Source organism: Rissa tridactyla, chromosome 13, assembly GCF_028500815.1.
Source record: "Rissa tridactyla isolate bRisTri1 chromosome 13, bRisTri1.patW.cur.20221130, whole genome shotgun sequence".
Classification (NCBI taxonomy): Eukaryota; Metazoa; Chordata; class Aves; order Charadriiformes; family Laridae; genus Rissa; species Rissa tridactyla.
Window position 1 is genome coordinate 4429565 of NC_071478.1, and position 12537 is coordinate 4442101.

Below are 12537 nucleotides of genomic sequence, written 5' to 3' on the forward strand. Positions count from 1 at the left end.
TTTAATCTCCAAAATAAACCTGTGGTAATTACCCCGTATCTGACAGCATCTCTTTGGCTTCTTTAGTGAGGGGTCAGTGAAGAGTCACGGGGGTGGATGGCTCCGGTTTCTTAAAAGGGCCAGAAAAATTGTAGAATATGTCAATTCAGAAACAGTTTAGCCCACTGTCCTGGAAGACCCAGGTCACTGAAAGTCTTGGTGGTAGTTCCTGCTTCTGCAGGTCTCCGGCATGTCGCTCAGGAGGGCTTTATCAGCCCTGTTTTGCAGGGAGGAACCACTAAACACAGAGAGGCAAAACGCTGCCCAAGGTTATCCAGCAGGACTCAGATTAGGCTGTGGGCTTCCTAGATCAGCTGAAAGAAATCCTCTTGCGCTGGCTTTCAGCCTCTCTCGTCCTTGGCTGCCCATATCCCTCGAAGGGTGGCTGATTCCCCTGTGGGTCCTGGGCAGCCCTTTAGAAGGTGGCACTCCTGAAGACCGTTTGTTCCAACAGGTTCTTCCTCCTGTTGCAGACCCACATGCATTAAACCACTTTTGGGAGATGCCAGAAAGACCTGTTTTACCCGTAGAGACATGTCTGTGTGCACTCTGCCTCTCCCAGAGGGACCGGGTCAGGCTGCATGTCCACAGGGCACTTCTCAGAGCTGAGCTCCAGCCAAGCCTCGCTCAGGGCTAAGCTCCTCTGTGTCTTCTGCTGATACCTGGATGGACAACCAATGACATCGGGCATTAGCCGTGTGTTAATGCTTTTGCTTCTCTTGAGCAGGACCCTTCCCTTCCCTGGGCCTTAGCAGATAAACCCAGAAGGATTAAAACCACATGCAATGGAGGAAACACTTCCACGGCAGCCCCAGCTCTCAGCCTCAAGCTCTCAGCCCAGCAATAGCCGGCTGGGATTGAGCCTGCCTGAAAGACAAGATGGTGGGAGGCGCAAAGGCCAGGTGCCTGCTTGGAAATCATCCCAACTGCCGGGGCTGGGCAGATACAGGCTCCCTCCCTCTCCCACAGCAGAGCCAAGTGCCTGGGGTTGAGGTAGAATTTCACCCTGGAGCTTGCAAGAAACGAAAGCTCAGGTTACGAGGCTTCCCCACAGCTGGTGCTGAGCAGCCAGCGCGGCCGCCCCAGGGCTCCTCCGCAGCACCCCTTGTGTCCCTGAGAGCAGGGATGTGGTGGTGACCCTGGGCAGACGGATGTGGCCTTGTGCAAGTGGGCCGTGAGGCTGCGCCCACGCTGGAGAAGCTGAAGAATTCAAAGTGTGCCCATCACTTTAATACTGAATTAATATTAGACTACACATAAAGAGCCCAGGAATTACCATGATTGTTCCCACAGTTACCCCCTTGTTCCTGGCCTCTGTGAAGCACTGAAAGACCCCATTTTTCCAGTCTCCATCCTCCGTGGTGCCCAAAGAAACTCTGAGAGATCCACTAAGCCATGGAATAATGGAGTCCTCCCAGTTCCTCCCAGCTCCGGGGGCAGGCACTGCCTCAGCCCTGGAGCCTCCCCTGAGGTCAGAGTCCTCGAGCACCCGATTCAGTTCCCCCCACCAGTGACTGGAGTCCTTCGAGCATCTGCAGGCAGCTGAAGGTGTTGTGCTGAAGAAGGAGACACACACTGCTCCATTCTCTTTATTCCCAAAACCAAGTCTTGCACCCCCACCCGGTCATTCCTGACCAGCTCCATCCCCCTGCAAGTGACTGCCTGCAGCCGCATGATCCAGGGGTGGATTTTGCCCCATTCTCTACTGAGCCTGGCAATAAAGGCACTGAGCCCAGACAGGAGATAACAGTTTGCTGAAATTCAGAAGGTCCCAGGCTGCTGTTAGCATGACCTCTCCCATGCCAAAGCGGCTGGTTTGTTCTCGCGTCCGAGGCTCCCCAGCGCTGTGGCTAGCGGTTCAGCTCCGGTTTGGAGAGTGCTGTCCTGTGAACCACGCAGGACCTTCAGCCAGACATGGAGCTCAGGTCCAAGTGAAGCACCAGGCTGGGGTCTGCACCGCTGAGATGTTCTGCTCCAAAGACCTGCGCGAGAGCGAGATCAAAGCCCATGCAGGGCAAGTAAGGGGCTGCAGGACCAGGGAAAAACAGCAGCAAATGCCCCAGCCCCTTCCAAATGCCCTGGGGAACGCGGTGCTGGGGAAATATCCTCACCTGGGATCCCACAACAGACAGGTGTGAGCCCCATACTGCAATGCCTCGTTCCTTCTGTGGAGGAGGCCCCAGAAGGGAGGTGACCCTGTGTTGCTTTATTTGGGCCAGAGAAGGGTTAAATATTAGGTGCATGTCTCTGCTCACCTGGCTATCCTCATCCATAGCCTGTACAGTCTTCATCAGAGCCGCTGGTTTGGTCCTGGCACTCTCTGCCTGATGGAAGAGGATAGGACACATTACATCTTCCTACATCCCCCTTCCCTGGTGCTGGCCCTCCCAGGCATGATGCTGGAAGTGCAACTGTGTGCCAGGTGCTTTGGCCAGATGTGCTTATGCTCGCTGAGAGAGAAACTGAGCTTTGCTCTGCTCCCTTGTAGAGGATCTTCCCAGAGAACTGCGGGGACAGGCAGCCTTTGGGACCAGCGTGCAAAGTCTGCTGGCTCCCTACGTGGGACGTGGCAGGATCAGCCGAGACGCTGCCCTGTTCAGCTGAGGGTGCCTCAGCCAAGGGCATGTGGCTGCCAAGCTCGCTGGGACAAACCTCCACCCCTGCGGTGCCAGCTGGCACGAGGCAGGCTTGCCCCTTCCCTTGTCCCTTGCCCAGCTTATGAGCGCCCTGACACTCCCAGGCCAGGACTGTTTAGCTGTTTAACACTCCACTGCATTATCTTTCTGCTGCGGGCAGCAAGACTCCTCCCCTGGCTTTGACACCACGCTTCCACAGCAAACGTTGACAGTGCAGGCCCAATGGCAAGGGAAAGAACAGTGGGATAAATGGGGAGATGGCAGGGATGAGGGCGTTCTCTGGTCCCTCAGACACAGAGCAGCATCTCCACCACAAGCCCAGGGCATGGAAGAGAGAGGGAGAGCATGGCAGTCCTGATGTTTGGAGACTTGGTGACTCTCCCAGTTCTGAAGATGAGTGTTTGGAAGAAGGGCAAGGAGATCTGCCCATCTCAGCACTTCCAAATTCCCCAAAGCTGCTGCTTTCCCTCCTTTCCCAACTTTTCAGGGGAGCAGCTGCTAAGCACCCTGAAATGTTGGGGTTTGCTGGTTTCTGCCAGAGCACAAGGAAATGCTTCTGAAGGGCTGAACAACAGATGGGATTATTATTTTTTTTTGGCAGCTAAAAGGCGGTTAAGTAACCCACTAGAATTTTATAATGTCCCTAGAATACATTAAGAATATAATCTCGGTAGCAACCCAAGGATAGAGATGTTTGCTTTCATGACGCACTCTGTGAATGATTACTTCTGACACCGTTCCCAGCAAATCTGTTTGCAGCAGGAGCCATCCCAGAGCCACGAGCACACTGAGCCACACCGTGGCCACAAGCAGCACTGGGAAGTGGAAGCACAGAGAAACCAGACAGTTTGGAGAGCCCGGGCAGGGGACCCAGTTGTGCTGACACCTGCGTATTGACCTGACCTGCCTTGCACTGGCAGAAAGAAGAGACATGTAATTAAAACTCTACAGTTTGAGACCTGATGCTACTCCCATCTCTGCCACTGACCCACCACATGACCACGGGCAGGTCAGTTTGGTAGCTTGTTTCTGCTTCCTCACCACCATACCAGGAATGACCAATGTCCCTCCGTTTTGAGGGTTCCAGGGCTGCAGCGGCACCTGCTCTGCACAGGAGAGCCCAGGGCGGTGGCAGGGCCAAAGTCCAAGTGGCATCTCAGAGCCTGCACTGCAGAACATGCTTGGCTTATCACTGGGCAGGCGGCTGTCTGCTGACAGGGAGGTCTGCAGGGACAGCCCCTGCCAGGGAAGGCAGGATAAGAGAACACAAAGGAGGAAATGAAGCTGTGGAGGTACAGGCAGCTCCCTGCCCTATCTGAGGGACCTTCCAAGGAAGCAGCGGGAGGGAGTCTTGCAAAGAGAATTAACTTAGCCTTTCCCACACTGAGGTAGCAGTGAGGCTTTTCCCATTCCAGGGAACGAACAAGCAATGGACTGTCAGGCGTTGAAAAGCCCAAGCCCAGCCAAGCTCTGGGGACTCCATCAGCATTGACGGCAGGACCTTGGTGGAGCAGCACCAGCGATGACAGCTGGGCTGGCGTTAATCTGCTCATCTTTGAAGGGAGTGCCGGCTTCTGAAATTGCTATTTCCCAGAATATGAACTGTGTTATTCGAATGCAGCCAGCACTGGGAACCCAGCCCCCTTTCCCTTTCTCCAAGCCATTGGACTCTAGGAGTGCCAAGTGTCAAATGCGATCAGGAAAGCAAGAGTGCTCAGAGGCATGCCACAATCCCCCACCCCCGTGCAGGCACAGCAAAGCAAAGCTGCTTTAGGGAGGAAGGTGTCTCACCTTCAACTCTAGAAGAGGACGTGGAGTCCATCTGAGCTGGGAAATCAGAAAACTCCATTGGACACCCATGATCTTTTCCAGTTTGCAGGAAAGACCCTGGGCCATCCCCAGCAGGCTGGTGGGGGGTGTGACCAGGGCAACTCTGGGCTCAAGAGCTGCCCCAGGCTGTGGCCAGGTACCATAGCTCCTGCGGAGGAACAGCCCTCGACTGGCCAAGGTGCTGTAACAACGTGCGAGAGGCTTTGTGGTGGGGAGGCTGTCAAAGACACGGAATCCTTCTTTTATGGCGAAATCCCAAGCCAGGTTGGCCACAAACTCTGCATTCTCTGGGCTGCCTTCACCTGGAGCTGGCCTCCCTGGGGACAAGAGAGGAACAGGACACCTTTGTTTGAAAGAGCCAGTGTTATGCAGTCACGTCCCAAACAGCACCATGTGCCCTGGTCTGGGCCAGCCCAGCAGGACTCGGAGAGACTCCTCTCTATGGAATACGAAAATAACATCTTGGTTCTCTCTGATAAAGACTCCCGGGCCAGATCTGATGTCTGCAGATAAACAGCACCGAGAATTCACACCACCTCCCTGGAGACTCTCTTCGAAGGTGCTGCTTAGTTTGAAGGTCTGAGAGCTCCACCTGTAGGACACGGCTCTGAGCTCTGAACTCTGGCCTCTGCTCACTTCTCCCATGAAAGAAAAGTGATCACACAGCAACGTCCCATCGCCACAAGCAGCAAACAGGAACAGACCAGACCTTGCATCCAGCAAAAAGCAGCCGCTGGGAAAATGCCCTGTGTGTGTAGCCCTTTGGCCCTTTTTTTTGGTTGCAGGACACATCCTGACTACACAACACAGCCTGCCTGAGAGGTTACAGCCTTACACCCTCCAGAGCCTGTGCTGGAGCAGGGAGGGAGCTCTGTGCTTTACAGGACACTATTCGCATACCTCTTGTCTACATGCAGCAATAACTTGATGCACGATTACTCCCAGGTCACTCATCTCCAAACAAAGAGGTGAATCTCTTGTTTTGAGCCCTTGTTTCCCATGGGAACTCTATGCTGAAAACACAAGACTGCCAGAAATGCCATGCTTTGCTCTACCCCCTGGAATTTTGGAACTCTCAGGGTGCACGGCCAGGAGTGCCTGAACCCTGCAGCACATGCTGCTGGTCTGACCTCCCCCGGCTCAGTGTGAGAGCGCCCCAGCTCCCCCCACGCCAGTGCTCCTGTGTCTGTGCTCTGGCTGGAGGCTTGTGCAGCACCGGGCCGGGGTGGTTACGTTCCTCACCTGCCAGAGAGCGTTTGTAGAGTCCCTGCAGCATTGCAGCCAGTCGGAAAAAGGCAAAGGCCATGTAGAAATTCCAGTTCTCAGGGTGCTCCACTCCCATGTGGTCACAGTACATCTGGGAATACTCCGCTGCTGTAGGGATTCCCAGGTGTCCCAAATCACACTTCCTCAAGCCTGGAAGACGTGACGAGGCAACAGTGAAGCAGCAGACAGCGAGGAGCTCAGAGCTTTCTAGGGATGCCGTGAGGCTTGTGGCTGAGCCACGCAGCTGCGGAGCAGCAGAGACACCTGCACCCATCCAACACCTGCACTCCTGCCATGCTGTTTCCATATATAACAACGGGGGTTTGGCACCAACCCACATAGGTGAAATGCATACAGGGCAGTTTACTTCACTGGGGTGAAATTGTGAAAGCAATGACTGATGGATCTTCTTCCTAAACAACAGAGTGATTTTCCTCTCTGTTTACACCTATACTGTTCTTTTCAACGAGTGTATAACTTTGTGGAAAAACACCTTCTGCGCTGGCCTGGTTCACAGCTTTCCCACCCAAAAGAGTTCCCCAGCTTTACAGCTGAAGTGAGAGGGAAAATAATCCAAACAAATTTTTAAATGCAGTTTTGCAAGCTGTGAAGCAGGGCCCTCCTCTCCGGGGCCATCCCTGACACGACTGTTAACAGATCCACGCACAGGAACAGGGTGATGGTACCAACCAGGACAGGGAGTGCACGGCAGAGTGTCTGCCAAATGGGTGGCAAATATGTGACAAGCTGGGGATGGGGTGACCATGGCACAGTGATCACTGCACTTTCCGTCCTGGAGGGAGGGGAGAAAGGGCAGAGCTGGGAATATGGTGTGAGACCCACAGCCCTTCCCAGCTGCAATGAGCCCAACTGCCGGCTGAGCTCTCTGGGCAGGAGCTAATCTGTTTCTGAACTCTGGTTCCTCTCTCCGTGTGTAAAACGTGACTTTGCCCCTCTCTGTACCTCTCAGTGCATTAAAGTGAGGTGGCAGGAAGTAGGCCATACAGTTATTCGCCAAATCAGAGATGGGATCTCCTAGAGTTGAAAGCTTCCAGCCAAGGACAGCAAGGACTTCTGGCCTGTCTGGATGAAAGACCAGGTTGTCCATCCTGTATCAGAGGGAAAAAGAGATCAGCAAAGTCTCAAGAGGGGAAAAAATCCCAGTGCTCAGCAGCAGCAGGTGCTTTCCAGTGCTCTTCACTCTCTTCAAAAATTGCTGAGTCCTTTGGGAGGCTGCACAAGTGAAAGATTAATTTCTGCAAGCATAGGACAGGGAGGACAGAGATTACTCAATAATGAACTCTCTGGTTAATGATGAACTGAACTGTGCTTTGAAGAATGAAACCAAGTTATTCCGAGCCCCAGATCATGAACAGATGTTACAGGACAGGCTAGCCAAAAAGTGAAGCAGGGAAGTCACTGTCCAGGGGGTCATTTCAAAAGCACACAATAACTCCAGGCCCTGCATTGTCATGTGCTGTAGATTATGGGTAGTACAGCCTTCACCCGTTTGAGCCCCAGAAGAGGGCAGCAGCCTACTGAGGAGGAAACAGAGAGGGCAGCCATCCTGCCAGGGTGCAGAGAGCTCACCAGCTTCCAGTCACACTGGGACTGTGTGTGACAAACCTTGCGGGAAGGAGCCTTGGCCCAGAGTTGGCACACAGCTACACTGCAGCTGCACAGTCCTGGCAGACAGGGTCTGACAACACAGAAGATGATCTCAGCATCCCTCACCTCTGCCTCCAGCCATCACACTCCGGCATGACTTCACCTGTAACACTGGCAGGTTTTGCCATACATCCTGCAGCATCTCACCAGCCACCCAAACTCTTTAAGCACCAAATATCATTAGCAACGTGCACCACAACTGATTTCTGAGTATTGCAGAAACAGCTGATGATACCCCAGTGTTTGCAGTGGCTGGGTGAAGAAACTCTGAAACACCAATGAAGCAGCAGGATTGGAATCGGACATCAGGAGTCCAGGCTTTCAGTTCCTGTCCCCAGCTTCCTTGCTCTCAAATGGGTACTGTTTTTAAACTTCCACAGATCACTACGCAGATAAACACTGGGGAAAATACGAGAGCTCTGGGTGCAAGACAGAACCAGTCAGAGCTCTCGGGATATGCTTCTCATGACAGATGCAAAGGGTTTGTGGCCATCTAGATCTTGTTACCTGGGGGATGCTGAACACGACCCAGAGCCCAGCTTTCAGACTGCTCTGAAGCTGCTGTGCCAGCCCTACTCATCACCTCTTTGCAGTCTGCGTATTGTTTTACACCCTCTCTCCCTCTCTGCTGTCTGGGATATGCTCCAGGGAAGTGCTGTCAGCCAAGCAGTACCTGAAATCACCATGCACAACTGTCGTCTTCTGAGATTCAGGAAAATGCAGAGGCAGCCACTCGATGAGCCTCTCCATGGCTGGGATAACATGAGTTTCCATGGCTCGATACTGCTTTGTCCAGGTCTCAACTTGTCGCTGAATGTAATTAGCTGCAAAAAGGGAATGAAGGCTCTCAGGGAAAAGGATGGGCACAAAGAAGCTTCAAAAGAGATGCACGAAAGGTACATGCAGAAAAAGTCAAACAGTCAAGCAGATCTCAGTCCAGCACCCTGAGGTAAGCTCCAAGAGTTTAACTGTGATTTCCAGGGTTCTCATACATTCTTAACTGGCACTGGATTTGATATTCTGGCAGAAATAACCAGATCCTGGACAAAAACGTAACTTCTCCACTGACTCCAAAAAGCTGGGACAGCCCTGCTGAGACACTGGAGGAGCCGAGGAAGTTTGGTCAGAGATGGCAGCAAACAAGTTAATCCTGCACCCACAGTGCGGCTCTTGCTCATGGCAGGAAGCTCTGGGGACTACTAACAGTAAACACAGACCTGGAGGATCTGAAGCAGCTCTCCACACCTTCCCACCATGCCTAGGGATTCAGACACCCTGCTACTCATCTTCGCTTTCCCAGCTGCCCCCAAGCTTGGCCCAAGTCCTGTACCCAAGCCTATCCTTTCAAACGCTGACACACGGGAGAAGAAAACAGTGATAGAGGATACATAGCCTTCTCTCACCATGCTCCCCGAGGTCCTCCAGTTTGGCTGCTCTGAGGTCTACACTGTGGATCTTGGAGAGGACTTGACTCATGGCAGCATAAATAGCTCTCCGCTGGCTAGGCTGCAGTGTGGGGAGGGAGATGTCCCTGAAGACGCGGCCAGCACAGTGCTCCATCAGGTAGAAAGGTGTGCCAAGAGTGCTGGGGAAGCAAGGTGGAACTGGTGGGTCTGAGGTTAATCCTGCTACCTACCATCCCTCAGATCTCACCTGCACCTTCAACATGCCCCCAGGCCTCACCCACATGGCAAGATGAGGAGCAGCCTCAACAGCACAGCTCCATGCCCAGCTGTGGCCCGGGCTCAAGCCCAGCTCAGGCTGCCAGCCAGTGGCACACGGCTGTGGCATGACCAGCCCTGTTCCCTCCAGCCCAGGAACCTGAGCTTAGGGCTGGGCTACAGCACCAACAGTCTCCCTGCCTCCCCTGCAGTGGGCTCTGCAGCCGGGCTGTCAGACTGCATGCGAACAACACGAACAGCGGACACGCATTTAACTGCAGTGCAGAGACGTTATTACTGCAGCCAGCAGAGCTCTGAGCGTAGCCGTGCTACTACAGGCTACACAGGGTGGCCTGGTTGCAGACTTGCTTCTATCGCGGCTGTAGATCTTGGGGCAAGCCTGACGTCTGGCAGTTAGAAAAACCTCCTCCTTATTGGAAACCTAAGCATATTGAGTCAGCAGGGAGCCATACAACACTGTTTTACAGCAGCTTTTCAAAGGAAGACAGCATTTTGATTAATTGCTAAAATAAAGACACACCTCAAACAAGCCAAATGAAAGTGTTACTGTCCTTTGAACTTCTAGAGGCTCCTCTAGCCCAAGACTGGGCAAACACTAATTAGACCGGTGTACTTTGTGAGGTCTGGCTCCTTATATCCTTTCTCTCCTCGTCTTTGGGGGAATCTGGCTGAAGTTGTCAAGTACAGAGTGAAAACTGAGGGACAAGATTACCTTCTGTCCTCACAGACAGCAAGTACGGTGGGAACAGGAACACCAGCCTCAGAGAGTGCCTTCAGTACCCTGCCAGGGCGAGCCAGAGAGCCGTGTCAGCAGAGAAAGGCATTAGGGAATCAATACTAGAACTGCATTGTTGCTAGGCAGACGCACAATATAAAAAAAAAAAAAAAAGAGTCCTGTGCTCAGTTTTAAACACGCTAAAATAACATGGCTGGGGGCAGGGGAAAGCAGCACACCAAAATCTTTGTATGTTCCAGGGCTCTGAGACTAACACACTCTGAAAAACCAAGGGGAGATCACAACTGTCCCCCCCACAAGTGTCCTGCTGCTCTGCTGCCGAGGCAGAGATCTCTGGCACAGCAAACGCGTTTGCAGCATGACCCTTCCAGCACGGGGCTAGCCCTGGCGGGGCTCCTCGCTGCTCAGCTGCAGTGTTGTGCTGCAATCTCTCTCCCACCCAAGGTGCCAGACGCGACAGTGAGATCCTGCGTCTCCCGAGGTGTGCCGGGAGAGCTGTGGTGTGCTCTGCGAATTGGAAGGGTCACAGCGCAGGAGTGGGGAGAGTGTTTTTCACAGGCACAGGGTCCTAACTACACGCTCACCACCAGCTGCAGGGTGGTAGCGCAGCCTCGTATCTCAATCCAGGACTACTCACCCAAGCTGTAGCAAACGGACAGATCACAGACTGGGATACGGAGCTGTGCAAAACACAGGGGAGGAAAATGTGGGAGGCGGGTGTGTGGACTGTGTGTGTGATGTGGAACAGAACAGCCAAGGCTGGAATGAGCACTGTTCCTAGGACGGGGGTTGTTTGGGATCTCCTACGAGAGTCTTCCCTGCTCAGCCGGCATGAGGAGCACAGCTCCTTCTTACCTGTATTCCCTTCTGACAGCAGAGCCCGAGGGATGCAGCCTGTCAGAGGGCTCCTTCTTCAGCACTAGCAAGCGATCTCCAAACTTGACATAATAGGTCTGGGTAGACTGTCCGTGGCCAAACTGCCGTAACGCTAGTGGGCCTGAAGAGTTGAGAGCAGGTCAGCAGCCAGAAGCATGAGCTGGGATTATTTCTCACCACTTCCCCAGGTTTTACTTCCCCTTCCTGCTCCTGGGTCTGAGATCTCACTTGCAGCAATCGCGAACCTACACTTTGCTCCTGTGTCCCAAACCCCTGGGGAACATGGCAATCACTCATAGATGGCTCACAGGCCAGGAATATCCCTGGCACCTCTTTGGCAACTTGTGCTCAGCCCCTCCCAAATGAGTAAGTCCTAAAGTGTTGTTTCCCATTTCTGGGAAACAGTGACAGATCACTGAAACCTGAATGGCTGCAACATTTGCTTGGAGATTAGGAGCCTTTCATTAATAGTATTTTTCAATCCATCTGTCATATGATGGAAAGAGCCAATGGCTCCAGAATATGTGAGCTTTCAGGCTGAAGAACAAAAAGCACTGTGATACCTGTTGCTTGGTCACTGAGAACATTTTCAAGGTACTTTTGCAGACGATCTTTTGGGATTTCCATGCTTGGTCTCACTGAACAAGTATTTGGAACAAACCCTTGCAAAGGAAAACCCAGATAGGTTTCCAGCTCTTTGAATGCTACTTCTGGATCATCGACCTGAAAGCAGGAGGGAGGGAGAAACACCAGGTGATAGAAGATAAAATTGCCTGGCACAGACACTGTGAGCTTGGGCTGGGCTAAGTGCTGGAATTCCCTGTGTGCAGTCCAGGGGAGTAGAGTTCACTCTTCCCACCAGTCCTATGCTTGTCCTTCCCCCAGTGGTCCCCTCAACGAAGTAAAACCCCTGTGCTCACTATCTCCAAAGCCTGTGGGTTAACCAATCCCCAGCTGAAAGACCCGTGAAGCCTCACAGCTGCTTCTAGAAATGTCTTAAGTGTGTGTCTTATTTTCTCACATCAGATGGATGTGGTTATCTCAACCATACGGTTAGGGCTGTTTCTCTAATAGGGAACCGAGGTGCATAAAGGAGAAGCAACTTCTCTGAGGTTACACTGGCTGTAGGGTTTAGAGCCATGAATGAAACAGGTCAGCGCAGCCTTTGCTAGTAACCCTCCCCTTTAGCCCAGCCACATCCTGTAGGAATAAGGACAAGCTGAAACAAAAGGCTTGGCAACACGAGTCTGCCACTGCGATTGAAAATCCTGAGCCATTCAAGTCAAACACAGCTTCTGGACTTAGAAACCATACACGAAGCCTGCCTTGGTTGCATTGCTTTGTACCTTCACTGTTTTAATGCCATGCTGGGCTGCTGCTTTTAGGTTCTGGCTGCTGCTGTCGAGGAAGATGGATTCCTGGGGCTGAACGCCCAACCGCTCCAAGCACAGCTTGTAGATACGAGGATCTGGCTTGTGCATTCCTTCCCGATAAGATTCAACCATCTACAGCAACAACAAATGGATTATGCATGAGCCTACTGTCACCACAAACATCTGTGCAGTGTTGGAAATGGAGGATGGGAGGGTGGGAAAGAGACTGACAGTCTAATTAACATGTGAAATAAGGGACACGGGGAATGGAGAGCTGACAGAGCTGGATAGGATGTGATTCAAGCGACCGCGTGGGTGCCAATTGCTTGGCTGTGGCTCTGTCAGCTCAAATAAGCTAAACAGGATCGGCCAGTCCTTGGATGGAAGATATCCAACGAGATGTCACGATGTGGGAGACTCACTGGATATCC

At 52.7% G+C, this 12537-nt stretch overlaps 1 protein-coding gene across 5 annotated transcripts in view; it reads right to left on the reverse strand.

Moving 5' to 3' along the window:
• The window catches only part of ACAD10 (acyl-CoA dehydrogenase family member 10), a 16758-nt gene continuing 4221 nt past the window's right edge, over positions 1-12537 (reverse strand). For 3 of the 5 annotated variants that reach the window (XM_054219083.1, XM_054219082.1, XM_054219084.1), the window contains exons 5-15: positions 12080-12238; positions 11297-11456; positions 10713-10854; positions 9834-9902; positions 8843-9024; positions 8113-8263; positions 6735-6880; positions 5748-5921; positions 4467-4822; positions 2295-2363; positions 1-2021 (exon numbers count right to left, since the gene is read on the reverse strand). In XM_054219083.1, coding sequence (XP_054075058.1) covers positions 1944-2021; positions 2295-2363; positions 4467-4822; positions 5748-5921; positions 6735-6880; positions 8113-8263; positions 8843-9024; positions 9834-9902; positions 10713-10854; positions 11297-11456; positions 12080-12238 — 1686 coding nt within the window. In that variant the 3' untranslated portion in view covers positions 1-1943. Of the gene's footprint in view, positions 2022-2294; positions 2364-3724; positions 3844-4466; positions 4823-5747; positions 5922-6734; positions 6881-8112; positions 8264-8842; positions 9025-9833; positions 9903-10712; positions 10855-11296; positions 11457-12079; positions 12239-12537 lie in introns of those variants that run through there. The other 2 variants (XR_008469079.1, XR_008469080.1) reach the window with 2 other exon arrangements.